This window comes from Aquarana catesbeiana, linkage group LG03 (genome assembly GCF_042186555.1).
Source record: "Aquarana catesbeiana isolate 2022-GZ linkage group LG03, ASM4218655v1, whole genome shotgun sequence".
Taxonomy (NCBI): domain Eukaryota; kingdom Metazoa; phylum Chordata; class Amphibia; order Anura; family Ranidae; genus Aquarana; species Aquarana catesbeiana.
This window is the reverse complement of record NC_133326.1, coordinates 13,142,908-13,161,662: the sequence shown is the minus strand read 5'-3', so window position 1 is coordinate 13,161,662 and position 18,755 is coordinate 13,142,908. Positions and strand designations below refer to the sequence as shown.

Here is an 18,755-nt window from a genome sequence, read left to right as displayed (position 1 = left end):
TAATTTTTACTAGCAATGGCGGGACTGCGATATTGCGGCGGACAAATTAGACACTAACTGACACTTTTTGGAAACCAGTGACACTAATACAGTGATTAGTGCTAAAAAAAAAAAAAAAATATGCACTGTCACTGTACTGACACTGGCTGGGAAGAGGTAACCATCTAGGGTGATCAGTTAAATGTGTGCCTAGCCAGTGCTTGTATAATGTGGGGGAGGTACTTCTATGAAGGGAAGGCAGAGATACGTGTCCCTGCAGGAACACAGGATCCATGCCTTCCTTATTGACAGATCGCTGTTCTCTCTGTGTACTGAACAATCAGTGTGTGCCGGCGGACATCGAGTCTGCAGTACTCGGCTATATACTTGATCTGGCGCACAGTTACTGCCCTGTAGCAGTAAAACAGCTATGGGGTGGACCTGAAGTGAAGTTAAAAGCTTACCACACTAAGCAGGAGAGCACACCTTAGTCAGTTCTCTACTCCAATGATCAGACTTGTCCTGACACCCCCCCCCCTGCACAGCCATTCATTTCTCCTCCACCAGCTCTTATGCAGCTGAGAACAGAGGGAATGTGATCACTTAGGGAAAAAAAAAAAAAAAAAAAAAAGTATTTATCTTTTTTTTTTTTTTTTTTTATATTTATACAAAAAAAAAAAAAATGTTTTCCCTTTCATTCCTATTGTAAACTGAATGCATTATATATATATAAATAAACTGTTTGGGGGTTCTAAATAATTCTCTAGCAAAAAATACTAATATACACATACATATAAACACACACATTTTATATATATATATATATATATATATATATATATATATATATATATATATATATATATATATATATATATATATATATATATACACACACACACACACACACACACTTTTTTTTCAGCAGAGACCCTAGAGAACAAAATTTAGATTATTGCAATATATTATGCCACACCGTATTTGCACATTCGGAATCAAATGCAATTTTTTGGGAAAAACAAAACAAAAAAACAAAAAAAGAGAACACAATAGTTACCCCAATTTTTTTGTAAAATATAAAAGATGATGTTACATCGAGTAAATTGATAGCCAACATGTCACGCTTTAAAATAACATTCGTGGAATGGTGACAAGCGACTGTACTTAAAAAAATCTCCATAGGCGACGCTTTAAACAGTTTTACAGGTTACCTGTATAGAGTTACAGAGCTCGCGCTCTAACGGTTACGGCAGTACCTTGAACGCTGTTTACATATGCTTGCACAAGTTACGTATGTGTTCGCTTCTGCACGCAAGCACGGAGGGATGGGGGCGCTTTAAAATTATTAATTTTTTTCCTATTTATTTTACTTTTTAATTTTTTATGTTTACACTGTCCTTTTTAAGTGTTTTTTTTCTTACTTTTATTCCTATTACAAGGAATGTAAACATCCCCTGTAATATAAATAGGGATGACAGGTCCTCTTTATTGAGAGGGTCAAAAAGACCCCAAATCTCTCATTTACCTTAAAAAGCAAAAGAACATTTTTTTTCTATTTTGACTTTAAAAATGATCCTGTAGGCAAATTCACCTGCGGGACCACTTTTCTCTTGTAGAGAATCGCACATAGTAAATAATGATACTGGGGTTATAGGGGCAGGCTGCTGCCATAACCCCGGTTTTTAACGTCAAAATAATGACAGATATAGACTCTGGGCGGTCGGCAAGTGGTTAAAAGTAAAATAATGCCGGACAACACCAAACTCCTGTGCACTAAATAATTACATACAAAAACTTATATTTTCAATGGCATCTTTAATCTGTCACCCCAATCTGCTGCCCCTTCACCCCAATCTGCTACCCCTTCACCCCAATCTGCTACCCCTTCGTTTGCTGCTGCCCCTTCACCCCAATCTGCTACCCCTTCGTCTGCTGCCCCTTCACCCCAATCTGCTACCCCCCTCACCTGCTGCCCCTTCACCCCAATCTGCTACCCCCTCACCTGCTGCCCCTTCACCCCAATCTGCTACCCCCTCACCTGCTGCCCCTTCACCCCAATCTGCTACCCCTTCGTCTGCTGCCCCTTCACCCCAATCTGCTACCCCTTCGTCTGCTGCCCCTTCACCCCAATCTGCTACCCCTTCGTCTGCTGCCCCTTCACCCCAATCTGCTACCCCCTCACCTGCTGCCCCTTCACCCCAATCTGCTACCCCTTCGTCTGCTGCCCCTTCACCCCAATCTGCTACCCCCTCGTCTGCTGCCCCTTCACCCCAATCTGCTACCCCCTCGTCTGCTGCCCCTTCACCCCAATCTGCTACCCCCTCACCTGCTGCCCCTTCACCCCAATCTGCTACCCCCTCACCTGCTGCCCCTTCACCCCAATCTGCTACCCCCTCACCTGCTGCCCCTTCACCCCAATCTGCTACCCCCTCACCTGCTGCCCCTTCACCCCAATCTGCTACCCCCTCACCTGCTGCTCCTTCACCCCAATCTGCTACCCCCTCACCTGCTGCCCCTTCACCCCAATCTGCTACCCCCTCACCTGCTGCCCCTTCACCCCAATCTGCTACCCCCTCACCTGCTGCCCCTTCACCCCAATCTGCTACCCCCCTCACCTGCTGCCCCTTCACCCCAATCTGCTACCCCCTCACCTGCTGCCCCTTCACCCCAATCTGCTACCCCCTCACCTGCTGCCCCTTCACCCCAATCTGCTACCCCCTCACCTGCTGCCCCTTCACCCCAATCTGCTAATCCCTCACCTGCTGCCCCTTCACCCTAATCTGCTACCCCTTCACCCCAATACACCAAAACAATGTTGGTGATACAGCAATAAAGTGATAGGATATTGGTATTAGTTATTATGCCAAAGTAACAATACCACAGAGGGCATTATCCATAATGGATATGAAGGAAATCGTTCTATCATCATATCACGCCTCTGTTTCATGCACCAGCACCGGGCTTTCCCCTCTATCTGAGGGGGGTCACACTGGTGTAGCAGTGAATCACACAGTGGGTGTGGTCCTAAGAACTAGCATGCATGTTGCTCAGCTTTCAAGCAACCTGTCCTCATGCTATGAACCGGTCCCCCTGTGCTCCCCCCAGTGTCTCTGGTACCAGCTCCAGTGTCTCCCCAGTGATCTCCGGTGTTTTTTGCCTCCAGCTCTCTGTTCCACTCCTGTGACCAGGGTGACCCCCTTACACTCCGACCCGCACCAGGGTGACCCCCGTACACTCCGACCCGCACCCCGGTCCAGGGTGACCCCCGTACACTCCGACCCGCACCCCGGACCAGGGTGACCCCCGTACACTCCGACCCGCACCCCGGACCAGGGTGACCCCCGTACACTCCGACCCGCACCCCGGACCAGGGTGACCCCCGTACACTCCGACCCGCATCCCGGACCAGGGTGACCCCCGTACACTCCGACCCGCACCCCGGACCAGGGCGACCCCCGCGCACTCCGACCCCCACCCCGGACCAGGGCGACCCCCCGCGCACTCCGACCCCCACCCCGGACCAGGGCGACCCCCCCGCGCACTCCGACCCCCACCCCGGACCAGGGCGACCCCCGCGCACTCCGACCCCCACCCCGGACCAGGGCGACCCCCGCGCACTCCGACCCCCACCCCGGACCAGGGCGACCCCCGCGCACTCCGACCCGCACCCCGGACCAGGGCGACCCCCGCGCACTCCGACCCCCACCCCGGACCAGGGCGACCCCCGCGCACTCCGACCCCCACCCCGGACCAGGGCGACCCCCGCACACTCCGACCCCCACCCCGGACCAGGGTGACCCCCGCACACTCCGACACTTCGACCCGGTGCACCAAAGATGCCGGCATGCAGAACTTTTTTTGTTTTTTATAAAAAGCGATGATAACAGTTAGAGTGGATTACGGCCTCTGTAACTGACGCGTTCCTCCGCCGTTTATTTTTTTTTACTCCTTTTCCGCGCATTACACCTAGAGCAGCCAATTCACCTGAACAGTCCTACGCGCGCCAAAAACATTTTTGAACCTTTTCAGGCATTGAGCGTTCCGTGTTTATTCAGCCCCCCATTTGCCGCGCTGTAAAACGTTCGTCTAATTTCACCTGGGGTGCAAGTAGCAATTAATGCCTGCAAAGCATGCTTCCGAAACGCGTTGCAAGGCGCCCTTTTTTTCCTGTGCGTTTTTGTCGGGTGTCATCGGAGCACAGGACCGCGCAGACATTAGCGACACTTATTTACGTTCGGTGGGCGCCGCTATTAACCCCTCCCCCTACCATCCCCCATGGGGGGGGGGGGTACAATTGTTGGTCATGGGGTACCCCAAGGGTGGGATTGTTGTCATCACAACCAGACAGGCCTCTATCATTGGGTGACAACCCCTCACAGACTGAGAGAGACCATACAGACTATGGCAGCCCCACCCCCCAGTCCTTCCCCGGCTTACCGGTCACCAGCTTCTCCTCACTGAACCCGGCATCGCAGCTGGTGAGAAGCACACAAGGCGCAGAGTCCATGGCTGCCTCCGCTGTCCCTTCCTGTACGGCTAAGAGAACTACTTCCGCATGGCAACCGCCCAACTTCCGCATGGCAACTGCTCTACTTCCGCCCGGCCTTACTCGTTGGGCTTCCGCCCAACCTCCTCATGGCGGCCGCTACACTTCCGCCCGTCTGGGGCTTCCCCACTCTCCCTGCCCTCAGTGGGGATTGGACGCTTCCGGCTTCAGGTGGTACAGCCCACTGAGCGTCCCGTCACTATGGTAACGAGCGCATTCTCCGGATCTCCCCCTTCGCTATGGCCGCCGATCCCGTGGGGCTTCTCCTGGTGCAGGTACATCAATGAGGGAGGCATTCAAGGAGAACTTTAAGGCAACACGTTTTATTGTCATTATAGATAGAATAATGGAGAGTTATAACCCTCTCCCGGGTTTTTTTTTTTCCATCTGTGTCCCCATTGGGGAGATTTCCCTTCACTTCCTGTTCTATAGCCACAACAGGAAGCGAGAGGAAAACTTTCCAAAGTGTCACCAGAATTAGTGTCCCCCATTGGAAGATTTCCCCTATATTCCTGTTCTGGGGGCAACCCTAAATTTGGGATTTTCTTTCCCCAGTTGGTGTCACCGGGGCAAATAGAGAGGGAGAATCTCACCAATGGAGACACCAGCAGCAATAACAACTTGACAGGGGTTCTAATCCTTCTCCATTCCATCCAAAACTAATGTAGAAATAAAGGAAAAACGTTTTAGTGTTATATGTGTCCCCATTGGAAGATTCCCCTTCACTTCCTGTCCCATAACCACAACAGGAAGTGAGAGGTGAAACCTTCCAAAGTGTCACCAGAACCTGTGTCCCCCATTGGAAGATTTTCCTTCACTTCCTGCCCCATAACCACAACAGGAAGTGAGAGGGAAATCTTCCAAAGTGTCACCAGAACCTGTGTCCCCCATTGGAAGATTTTCCTTCACTTCCTGCCCCATAACCACAACAGGAAGTGAGAGGGAAACCTTCCAAAGTGTCACCAGAACCTGTGTCCCCCATTGGAAGATTTCCCTTCACTTCCTGCCCCATAACCACAAAAGGAAGTGAGAGGTGAAACCTTTCCAAAGTGTCACCAGAACCTGTGTCCCCCATTGGGAGATTTCCCCTCGCAACCCAAAATTTGGGATTTTCTTTCATTTTAAATGTCACCGGGACAAATAGAGAGGGGAGAATCTCCCTGACGGGGACACAGACAGCAATAATAACCCGGACTCAGTTATAACTCTAATCTTACTCTATCCAAAATGTTCTACTTTTATTTTAGGACTCACCGTATAAAACATCATTTTTTTGGTAGGATATAAAAGTTGAGGTTGAGCCGAGTAAATAGATGCCCAACGTGTCAACCTTTAATGACTTCAATACCCGGCCACTTCACCCCCTTCCTGCCCACTTTGAATGACAATTGCGCCGTCAGACAACACTGTACACAGATGACATTTTTATCATTTTTTTCTCACACTGAGATTTCTTTTGGTTGTATTTGATCATCACTGAGGTTTTTTTTTTTTTTTTGCTAAATAAGCAGAAAAAATATTTTTAACAGGTTATTTTTCTCCTTTACTGATGGGCACTGATGAGGCTGAACTGATAAGAGGCACTTAAGTGCACTGATAGGTGGCACTGATCGGCAGCACTGATGGGCAGCATTGATGGGCACTGATAGGCGGCACTGATGGACACTGATAGACGGAACTGAAGGGCACTGATAGGCGGCACTGATAGGCACTGGTAGGCGGCACTGATGGGCACTGATAGGCAGCACTGATGGGCACTGATAGGTGGCTCTGATGGGCACTGATAGGCGGAACTGAAGGGCACTGATAGGTGGCACTGATAGGCACTGGTAGGCAGCACTGATGAGCACTGATAGGCGGCACTGATGGGCACTGATAGGCGGCACTGATGGGCACTGATAGGTGGAACTGAAGGTCACTGATAGGTGACACTGATAGGCACTGGTAGGCAGCACTGATGGGCACTGATAGGCAGCACTGATGGGCACTGATAGGCGGCACTGATGGACACTGATAGACGGAACTGAAGGGCACTGATAGGTGGCACTGATAGGCACTGGTAGGCGGCACTGATGGGCACTGATAGGCAGCACTGATGGGCACTGATAGGTGGCTCTGATGGGCACTGATAGGCGGAACTGAAGGGCACTGATAGGTGGCACTGATAGGCACTGGTAGGCAGCACTGATGAGCACTGATAGGCGGCACTGATGGGCACTGATAGGCGGCACTGATGGGCACTGATAGGTGGAACTGAAGGGCACTGATAGGTGACACTGATAGGCACTGGTAGGCAGCACTGATGGGCACTGATAGGCGGCACTGATGGGCACTGATAGGCGGCACTGATGGGCACTGATAGGTGGAACTGAAGGGCACTGATAGGCAGAACTTAAGTGCACTGATAGGTGGCACTGATGGGCACTGGTAGACAGCACTGATGGGCACTGATAGGCGGCACTGATGGGCACTGATAGGTGGCACTGATGGGCACTGATAAGCGGCACTGAAGGGCACTGATAGGCAGAACTGATGGGCACTGATAGGCACTAGTAGGCAGCACTGATGGGCACTGATAGGAAGTACTGATGGGCACTGATAGGAAGTACTGATGGGCACCGATAGGCAGCACTAATGGGCACTTATAGGCACTGGTAGGAAGCACTGATGGGCACTGATAGGTGGCACTGATGAGGCTGAACTGATAAGAGGCACAGATAGTTTGTTATAAAATTTTGCTAACAGGTTATTTTTCTCCTTTACTGATATGTGGCACTGATGAGGCTGAACTGATAAGAGGCACCGAAGGGCACTGGTAGGCAGCACTGATGGGCACTGATAGGCAGCACTGATGGGCACTGATAAGCAGCACTGATAGGCGGTACATAAAAGTACATGATTGCTATATTGGTGCACAGGGGATCTGGAATTTAGAAATAAAAGAAAAGTGTACAAAGGTGAACTTACCCTTTAAATATGTAGCGATCCATGCAATGCGTTTCTTCTTCAGGTACAGAATGATCTCGAACATTTAAAGAAGAATCTAGGGACCTCCAGTCAGCAGAATGGGGCCGTGGTGGACATCCAGACTCTGGAGACGGCAATACAGAGGACGGAGCATGGAATAAAGGTGACTGAGGGATCTCTGCTCTCTGTTAATAACATCAAAACCCAACTCTGGGCAAATAAAAATAGTTTTCCCTTGCAGTGGGGCTGTGCCGGCGCCGCTCGTTTTTTGTCTAGGGGAGAGGAGAGCGGAGATAGGCTTGCCTAATCCTCCAATCCTCCCGGCACAAGACCGGTCCAGCACCCCCCACACTCCAGTGGTCTTGAGTTGTGGACTGTTCCTGACGACATTACACCCAGAGCAAGCTCCATAGACCAGGAACAAACCACTGCTGGACTGTGGGGGAGCACCGTTTTTCAGGGGATCGAAGTATAAGCTTTCTGCTCACCATACGAGCCATTGACCCATGCAGTGTGGGCACAGCCTGTCTGCATGGGAAAAATACTTTTTTAGTTGGGCTTTAAGTATAAAAGCAGACTTGCCCACGACACCTAAAATGGTCAGTGCAACACGTGGGTCTCAATTCACAGCTGGAGGTCTGCAGACCACCAAGAGATGTTTACTGCAAATACACTATATTACCAAAAGTATTGGGACACCTGCCTTTACACGCACATGAACTTTAATGGCATCCCAGTCTTAGTCCCGTAGGGTTCAATATTGAGTTGGCTCCGCCCATTGCAGCTATAACAGCTTCAACTCTTCTGGGAAGGCCGTCCACAAGGTTTAGGAGTGTGTCTATGGGAATGTTTGACCATTCTTCCAGAAGAACATTTGTGAGGTCAGGCACTGATGTGGATAAGAAGGCCTGGCTCGCAGTCAACGCTCTAATTCCTCCCAAAGGTGTTCTATCGGGTTGAGGTCAGGACTCTGTGCAGGCCAGTCAAGTTCCTTCACCTCAATCTCGCTCAACCACGTGTTTATGAACCTTGCTTTGTGCACTGACCGGGGGGGGGTGACATACTGTTTGCTACTTACCTTTAGGTTGTGTTTGGTAGATTTTGTCTTATTATCATTTCTTTTAAAGTGTCTGCTTCATTTACATTAGGTTTCTCCTCGGCGCAGTGATAAGATGTAAGGTAGCGGCACATTGTGAGATCTTATTTTGTACAAGTCAATATTAGGGCTGCAACTAGTGATTATTTTCATAATCGATTAGTTGGGCAATTATTGTTTCAATGAATCCGTTAATAACCTTAAAAACAAGTGTGGTGTATAACTTAGTTAGTATGTAAGGCAATTTATTCTTAAATATCTCTATACAGTGATAAATATAAATAACCAACTATATGGTTAGAGAGCAAAATATCTAATCCACTCTGAGAATAACAGACAGAAGAGATATACTGTATATAATATTAGAGGATATATACTGTATATACTATTAGAGGAGATATACTGTATATACTATTAGAGGAGATATACTGTATATACTATTAGAGGAGATATACTGTATATACTATTAGAGGAGATATACTGTATATACTATTAGAGGAGATATACTGTATATACTATTAGAGGAGATATACTGTATATACTATTAGAGGAGAGATATACTGTATATACTATTAGAGGAGATATACTGTATATACTATTAGAGGATATATACTGTATATACTATTAGAGGAGATATACTGTATATACTATTAGAGGAGATATACTGTATATACCTTTTAGAAGATATATACTGTATATACTATTAGAGGAGATATACTGTATATACTATTAGAAGAGAGATATACTGTATATACCATTAGAGGAGAGATATACTGTATATACTATTAGAGGAGATATACTGTATATACTATTAGAAGAGATATACTGTATATACTATTAGAGGAGATATACTGTATATACCTTTTAGAAGATATATACTGTATATACTATTAGAGGATATACACTGTATATACTATTAGAGGAGATATACTGTATATAGAAATACAAGGGGTAACAATCAGCGCAAACACATATACACAATCGCAAAATTGCAAGCTGAACACTACAGGTAATCACATTTGCCTGAGAAGTAACAAAAGTATAAAAGGGTAAGTGCAGCGCAATTTATAAAATAAAACAAATAATCCAATAGAAATGGATAAATTCCCCAATAATCATATAATATAATAATATATATATATATATATATAATAGTCAATAATCAGGACAAATCCACATAAAATTCAAATGACAAGGAAACGGTCTTGCATGCAGTATCCAATTGCGCTTACCAGAGATAGCGGACCTCTGCAAAGCAGGGGTTAAACTCACATGTATCCCTACGGGGATGATGTAAATTCCTGGTGTTGTCACTGAAGAGGAACACTACAGTATGAAGATCCAAATATCCAGAGGAATGAGCCAGCCTTCTGACAGGGAGATCCCAAAGACCACTCCAAAGTGTCAGATGCAAAAAAATAAAAAGGATACTATCTAAGAGTAATCCATCTAATTTATTAACCACTTCAGCCCCAGAAGGATTTACCCCCAATTTTATAAATTGCCCTGATATACTGTATATACTATTAGAGGAGATATACTGTATATACTATTAGAGGAGATATACTGTATATACTATTAGAAGATATATACTGTATATACTATTAGAGGAGATATACTGTATATACTATTAGAGGAGATATACTGTATATACTATTAGAGGAGATATACTGTATATACTATTAGAAGAGAGATATACTGTATATACTATTAGAGGAGATATACTGTATATACTATTAGAGGAGAGATATACTGTATATACTATTAGAGGAGAAATACTGTATATACTATTAGAAGATATATACTGTATATACTATTAGAGGAGATATACTGTATATACTATTAGAGGAGATATACTGTATATACTATTAGAGGAGATATCCTGTATACACTATTAGAGGAGATATATACTGTATATACTTTTAGAGGAGATATCCTGTATATACTATTAGAGGAGATATACTGTATATACTATTAGAGGAGATATACTGTATATACTATTAGAGGAGATATCCTGTATATACTATTAGAGGAGATATACTGTATATACTATTAGAGAAGGACCCACGATCTCCGTGAGTCGGGTCGCGGGTCCCACGGACTCGATCGCCACGGCTATACCCGCGATCGCCTCACGGAGAGGACGAACGGGGAGATGCCGTTGTAAACAGCATCTATTAGAGGAGAGATATACTGTATATACTATTAGAGGAGATATATACTGTATATACTATTAGAGGAGAGATATACTGTATATACTATTAGAGGAGATATACTGTATATACTATTAGAGGAGATATACTGTATATACTATTAGAAGATATATACTGTATATACTATTAGAGGAGATATACTGTATATACTATTAGAGGAGAGATATACTGTATATACTATTAGAAGATATATACTGTATATACTATTAGAGGAGATATACTGTATATACTATTAGAGGAGATATACTGTATATACTATTAGAGGAGATATACTGTATATACTATTAGAAGAGAGATATACTGTATATACTATTAGAGGAGATATACTGTATATACTATTAGAGGAGAGATATACTGTATATACTATTAGAGGAGAAATACTGTATATACTATTAGAAGATATATACTGTATATACTATTAGAGGAGATATACTGTATATACTATTAGAGGAGATATACTGTATATACTATTAGAGGAGATATCCTGTATATACTATTAGAGGAGATATATACAGTATATACTTTTAGAGGAGATATCCTGTATATACTATTAGAGGAGATATCCTGTATATACTATTAGAGGAGATATACTGTATATACTATTAGAGAAGGACCCACGATCTCCGTGAGTCGGGTCGCGGGTCCCACGGACTCGATCGCCACGGCCATACCCGCGATCGCCTCACGGAGAGGACGAACGGGGAGATGCCGTTGTAAACAGTATCTATTAGAGGAGAGATATACTGTATATACTATTAGAGGAGATATATACTGTATATACTATTAGAGGAGATATACTGTATATACTATTAGAGGAGATATACTGTATATACTATTAGAGGAGATATATACTGTATATACTATTACAGGAGAGATATACTGTATATACTATTAGAGGAGATATACCGTATATACTATTAGAGGAGATATATACTGTATATACTATTAGAGGAGAGATATACAGTATATACTATTAGAGGAGATATATACTGTATATACTATTAGAGGAGATATACTGTATATACTATTAGAAGAGAGATATACTGTATATACTATTAGAGGAGATATATACTGTATATACTATTAGAAGAGATATACTGTATATACTATTAGAGGAGAGATATACTATATATACTATTAGAGGAGATATACTGTATATACTATTAGAAGAGAGATATACTGTATATACTATTAGAGGTTGAATCTGGTAAATATAATCAGACTCTGATCTTTTTTTAAAGAAAAAAAAAGTTAAAGACTGTTTTGCAGATTTTCAAACAGAACTGTAATATATTATATGCTGGCCATACAAAAACAATGTTTTCCTTCAAAAAAATTGTCATTTTAAGAACATTCGTTCGATTTTCGAATCGTTAGTGGGGGTCAAATCGATGTTCGTTTTCAACCACAGTGACAGGAAAATTTAGAAATAATACCAAACTTCTTGGTGAAAGGAATTTTCAGACAGTGTTATGTGGTTTTCATTCAGAAATTAGATTCATTTTAAAACAGAATGTTAAAAGCAAGTGAAAATTTCAAACAACATTCTTTCATTCAGCGAAGGTAGAAAGATTTTTCGTCTGAATATTCTGAAAATTGATCGGTGTGGCCAGCATAAGGCTCGGCACACACCTATGCAGTTTGCTTTTGTTCTGTTTCTACACTGCTTTTTTCTGTGCATTAAGTACAGTATAGAGTGGCCCCCAATAGCAAAGTAAATACAACTTCTGCCTTTAGAACCACTCACTTCCTGGCCAGGACTACATGTCCCATGGGGCATTGCTCCTCACACATTCACAAGTTCTCAGGCACTTACTGACATGTATGGAAGATGTACTGAGCTGTACGTGTGCTGCACTGTATTTCCCGATATGTAAACAAATAATGCATTCTGTAGAATAATGGAGATGGTGGAGATGGGTTTTGCTGCCTCTTAGTACCAGGTTGTGGTCCTCAGGATCGCCCTACCAGGAGGTGAGTAAATCGGGGTTCAGTAGAAGAAGAAGGTTTTACATTGGTAGTCAGTAGAAGAATAACCATTTACACTGGCAGTCAGTAGAAGAACCTTTACATTGGTGGTCAGTAGAAGAAGTACCTGTTACATTGATGGTCAGTAGAAGAAATACCCTTTACATTGGTGGTCAGTAGAAGAAGTACCTGTTACAATGATGGTCAGTAGAAGAAGTATCCTTTACATTGGTAGTCAGTTGAAAAAGAACCCTTTACATTGGTAGTCAGTTGAAGAAGAAGGTTTTACATTGGTGGTCAGTAGAATTTACTTTGGTAGTCAGTAGAAGAACAACCCTTTACTTTGGTAGTCAGTAGAAGAACAACCATTTATACGAGTAGTCCGTAGAAGAAGAACCTTTTACATTGGTGGTCAGTAGAAGAAGAACCGTTTACAATGGTAGTCAGTAGAAGAACAACCCTTTACATTGGTGGTCGCTAGAAGAAGAACCTTTTACATTGGTAGTCAGAAGAAGAAGAACCCTTTACATTGGTAGTCAATAGAAGAAGAATCCTTTACATTGGTGGTCAGTAGAAGAAGAACCCTTTACATTGGTAGTCAATAGAAGAAGAATCCTTTACATTGGTGGTCAGTAGAAGAAGAACCCTTTACATTGGTAGTCAATAGAAGAAGAATCCTTTACATTGGTGGTCGCTAGAAGAAGAACCTTTTACATTGGTAGTCAGTAGAAGAAGAACCCTTTATATTGGTGGTCAGAAGAAGAAGAACCCTTTACATTGGTAGTCAATAGAAGAAGAATCCTTTACATTGGTGGTCAGTAGAAGAAGAACCCTTTACATTGGTAGTCAATAGAAGAAGAATCCTTTACATTGGTGGTCAGTAGAAGAAGAACCCTTTACATTGGTAGTCAATAGAAGAAGAATCCTTTACATTGGTGGTCAGTAGAAGAAGAACCCTTTACATTGGTAGTCAATAGAAGAAGTACCTTTTACATTCAGTGTAGAAGTTTCCCCTTAAATTAATTTTAAAAGTGCCCTCTTACATTCGTTGTCAGTGTAGTACCCCCTTTCATTGCTAGTCAATGTAGAGGTAACCTCTACCATCGGATGTCAGTGGAAAATTCTGCCCCTAATAGTGGTGGTAGGTTCCGGTGGAAGATCAATATGCCACTTCTCAAGGAATCCCTAGCAACCTCTGGAGGAACCCTAAGGTTCCATGGAATCCTGGCTGAAAAAGGCTGAATTATGCAGTAAAGATGACCCTATTACTCAGACTTCTATGCTATTTCAGAAAGCTACTGGTCGCTAAGCCCTCTTTTACTCTTACATCATTTTTAAAGACAAAGCAATTTTTTCATATAAGGGTACCTTGAGTCCCTAGGACCGCTCTTTGTAGACATAAAAGAGAAGGATGTATAGAACTCCCGAACATTTTGCACTTTTTTCAAGCCACCCAGCTTTTATTTCTGATTACCCTTCATCATACTAACCCCCCATGGATTTTTTTCTTTAAATCCCAAATGTACATCCTGTCACCCTGCAAGTACTACCCTGGCTACCACTTCATTATACTGTAGACCTAGGGACCTTAGCCCATTGATTAAACACAACAAATGGCGATATACTGCATAACGTGTAGGGCAATCACAGTTTTCCTATGTAGGTCACCTAACAAATGTGTTTTTGTATTTTTGGGTATGGGGGTGCTCTTAAAATTAATTTTTTGTTTTTTATGTGTCTATTTAAATGTTTAAAAAGTTTCTTTTAATTAATTTATTTTTTACATGACTTTATTTCTATCACCTAGGGGACCAATAGCCCCTATGTGATAGCCTATAGGTGACAGGATCTCTTTATGAGACATCCAGGGTCTATTATGCCGCGTACACACGAGCGGACTTTACGGCAGACTTTGCCCGGCAGACGGGATTTCGTCGGACAATTCGATCGTGTGTGGGCTCCAGCGGACTTTGTTTTCTCAAAAGTTGGACGGACTATCCGACGGACTCGAATCCGGTCGAAAAGTCTGCTCGTCTGTATGCTAGTTCGACGGACAAAAAGCCACGCTAGGGCAGCTATTGGCTACTGGCTATGAACTTCCTTATTTTAGTCCGGTTGTACGTCATCACGTACGAATGTGTAGGCAAGTCCGTTCATTCAGAAAGTCCGTCGTAAAGTCCGTCGAAAAGTCCGCCGGGCAAAGTCTGCCGTAAAGTCCGCTCGTGTGTACGCGGCATGAGTCATACACGCCATTTCCTGCCCATGACCCGTTGAGCTCCCGCTGCCCTTCCTAGCGACGCCCACCATGTAGGACAGCGGAGCCCGGTGAACATGGCAGGGGGTCACATGGAGGGGGAAGGCACATTGTGGTGCTTGTGGAAGTGATCAGCAGCTACAGAGCCCCTTGTATCATTTCCACATTAAAAGGCGAGAGTCAACTTGTTAAAATCACATGTCTGGGGCCTGTTAAAAATCCGAATCCCCAACAAGTGACTGGAGATTCAGATTTTACCACCACCTCCATCCTGGTGCTCTAAGCCACCCTTATGGTTGCATTGGCCCTGCTAGACTGTCTGCCTGGTGGAAAACCCAGGGTTATTATAAAGTCTACCACTTTATACAACAATCCAGTGTAATTTCCTGGTCCTGTGTTGAAGAACAGAAGAAAGCCCCAACAATGGAATTATTTTGGTATAGGCAAATACAAAACTTAAATCTAGTGATGAAATAAACCCCATATCGTCTTTAGGCCTGTCTATGTACTTTAGGAGGCCACAAGCTGATTACATTTTTATATGCCCAACTGAATAAACGTCTGAGTCATGACCAACATTTATATGTAGGTAGATGGGAAATGGACCTTGGGCATTCTGAGGAATGGCTCTGGATCTGGAGAAATCTGACCTCCTGCTTCCTTGATGCTACTAATACAAATGTAGCCTATAAGGTAATAATGCATTGGCATATGGTCCCCTCTTGACTTTCTTACCTAAATTCTGCACTTTTAGCATTTTCAGGGGACATGTTACATATTTGGTGGACATGACCATTTGCTACCAAATACTAGGCCAGCCTTTCTAAACCAGGGTGCCATGGAAGCCGTGGGTTCGTTCAGAGGTTACCAGGGGTTCCTTGAACAATTGGCAATTCATACCTCTCATATAAGTTCCCACTGACACCAGTGATGTATTTAACTATCTGTAGGAGGCATTTTCCCAATTGCCACAAATGTAAGCAGCATTCTTCCCAGTGACAATCATGCTAATGTACTGTAAACTGTTGTCACGGTTAGGGGTCAGGCTCAGAGACTAGTAGCTATAGCAGTAGGGACCAGCAGGATGAGTACATGGACAGGTCACCCAGATGGATAATGCATTCACCAGAGCTACTGATGGTGGAGATGGGTTTTGCTGCCTCTTAGTACCAGGTTGTGGTCCTCAGGATCGCCCCACCAGGAGGTGAGTAAATCGGGGTCCAGTAGCAGATATTTCAAGTAGGGATCAAGCAGAAGCATAGTCAGAAAACAGGGCAAACGTCGGTAACAAGTGGTTGCAGGATGGAATCAAGTGAAAGTGTAATCGAGGAACAAGCCAAAGAATGGTAACAAGTGGTAGTGAAGATACAGAAGGCAGCAGGAGTGACAAGAGTGAGATATTGGCTGGAGAGAGCACAATAATATGGCAAGCAGGAAGTGCGAAGACATGGTTTATATCAGTAAGTTCATGGGAGGAGCAAAGAGTTCAAGGTTCAAGAGGAACAAGGCAAGATTGTCTAAGAGAGTGGTCTCCAAACTGTGGCCCAGGGTCTGGATCCAACCCTTTGCTTGCCTCTATTGGGCCCTTGAGGCACTTCTTCAGCCACTGATACAAGGCACTATTCCTCCCACTGACACCCATGATGGGGCACTATTCCTCCCACTGTCACCAATGATAGGGCAGTATTCCTCCCACTGACACCAATGATGGGACATGGTTTACTCTCAGGGCATTTTCTACTCATTTTCTACGCCACAGTCCAGCCCCTTCATTGTCTGAAGGACAGTAAACTGGCCCTTTGTTTGAAAATGTTGGAAACCCCTGGTCTAAGAGATCCATCAGGGAGCAGTCCAGAATCTCAGGTGGCTCAGGAAGAAGAGTTACTGCCAGACACAGCAGAGATCCTGGGTTCAGATCCAGGTCCTGATAGCTGTAGATTTAGTAATTATTAAAAGGGGTTCCCTGAGCCTGAAAAGTTATTTCAAAGGTTCTTCCATGTCAAAAAGGTTGACAAAGGCTGTTCTGGATCAAGGTATTCTGTCTCCTTAAAACATTATTTCACAAAGATATCTCTAAAGACCCCAGGCAGGCTCTCCTAAATTCTACATCTGATCAGTTGACTAAGAAACAGCAAACGCCATTGTCCATCGTATTTTGCTTGCAGCGATTGAGCACTGGAGTGGAGTTTGAAGAAACAACTTATCCCATTCCTGGAAGTCAACGATATCATGGTATCGGAAGGCTCACCAGTATCCTGGATGACAGACACAACAAATTCCTGAAAATCCGGGATCGTTGGATAACATTATATCACCCGGAAATGGAAACTGATAGTGCAAGCTTTGATCCGCCTGATGTTGAGGGGAAGGGCCTGCTGACTTCTAAGCTCCCTAATGACCAGGCGCATTAGCTCCTTGCACATTCAAGATTCCAGTAGGGGGGAAAGTTACCACCAATGCTTGTACCAACCCCATATTTCAAATGTCCTCTTCTACTCTTCTTCTTCTCCACCCTTAGACTCTTCTTTTTTACAGTAAAACCTTGGTTTGAGAGTAACTTGGTTTATGAGCGTTTTGCAAGCAAAATGTTTTAATGAATTTGGACTTGATATACAAGCGATGTCTTCATATATATATATATATGAATATGTAGCGTCATGTCACAACTGAGTATAAAAGAGAAGAGAGGCGCCTCTAAGTGTAGCAATATGGTTACATTTAATGAAGGTACAACATTTAGAAACTCACATGGTTGTTGATTAAAACAGGCACATCTAAGTATGCAGAGATCCGGGGTAAAGCTGTCCACATAGACCGTCCTCCTCACTGCCATTGACGTTGTCCCTTCCACGCTGCGCTCCACAAGCGGTTCAAGCCTTGCCTTCAGATCGCTCTACTGCAGGGTAGTCTTCCCAGTCACGATTGCAGACTGACAGATAATCCTCCGCACCGCCGGCTCTCACCGCTGTCAGTCTGCAATCGTGACTGGGAAGACTACTCTGCAGTAGAGCGATCTGAAGGCGAGGCTTGAACCGCTCGTGGAGCGCAGCGTGGAAGGGACAACGTCAATGGCAGTGAGGACAGTCTATGTCAGGGATATGTATATAGAGACCCTCCAGCTGTTGCAAAACTACAAGTCCCATCATGCCTCTGCCTCTGGGTGTCATCCTTGTGGCTGTTAGAGTCTTGCTATGCCTCATGGTACTTGTAGTTCTGCAACAGCTGGAGGTCTGCTAACTGCATATCCCTGATCTATGTGGACAGCTTTACCCCAGATGCCTGCATACTTAGATGTGTCTTTTTTAATCATCAACCATGTGAGTGGCTAAATGTCGTACCTTCATTAAATGTAACCATATTGCTACACTTAGAGGCGCCTCTCTTCTCTTTTATACTCTGTAGTAGACATGTGCACAGCTAAAAAATTTGTTCATTTTCGTTTTCGTTTCATTAGTTTATTTTTTTTTCCGTTTTTCAGGTCATTTGTTATGATCGCAATTCGTAAGTTCGGTCATTCGTACATTCGTACATTCGTGAATTTGTACATTCGTACATTTGTAAATTCGAAATTTGAAAATCTGAAAACCTGAAATAGTAACTAACTATTAAATTGTAGGTATTGTAATTTCCTTTCAAATTTGGCTGTCAGTGAATGTAACGAATACGAATTTATCCGAAGTTACGCATTATCCGAAATAACGAATGCTGCATCTAAACAAATGGAACGGAACA

At 43.9% G+C, this 18,755-nt stretch overlaps 2 protein-coding genes across 3 annotated transcripts in view; one reads left to right on the top strand and one right to left on the bottom strand.

Annotated features, from left to right (window-relative positions):
• AAGAB (alpha and gamma adaptin binding protein) overlaps positions 1-4,575 on the bottom strand; it is a 40,856-nt gene extending 36,281 nt beyond the window's left edge. For both annotated transcript variants that reach the window (XM_073618289.1, XM_073618290.1), the window contains exon 1: positions 4,417-4,575. In XM_073618289.1, coding sequence (XP_073474390.1) covers positions 4,417-4,558 — 142 coding nt within the window. In that variant the 5' untranslated portion in view covers positions 4,559-4,575. The remainder of the gene's footprint in view (positions 1-4,416) is intronic.
• Positions 4,576-4,615: 40 nt separating this feature from the next.
• IQCH (IQ motif containing H) overlaps positions 4,616-18,755 on the top strand; it is a 219,174-nt gene continuing 205,034 nt past the window's right edge. The window contains exons 1-2 of the mRNA XM_073618288.1: positions 4,616-4,800; positions 7,536-7,655. Of these exons, the coding sequence (XP_073474389.1) occupies positions 4,765-4,800; positions 7,536-7,655 (156 nt within the window). The 5' untranslated portion in view covers positions 4,616-4,764. The remainder of the gene's footprint in view (positions 4,801-7,535; positions 7,656-18,755) is intronic.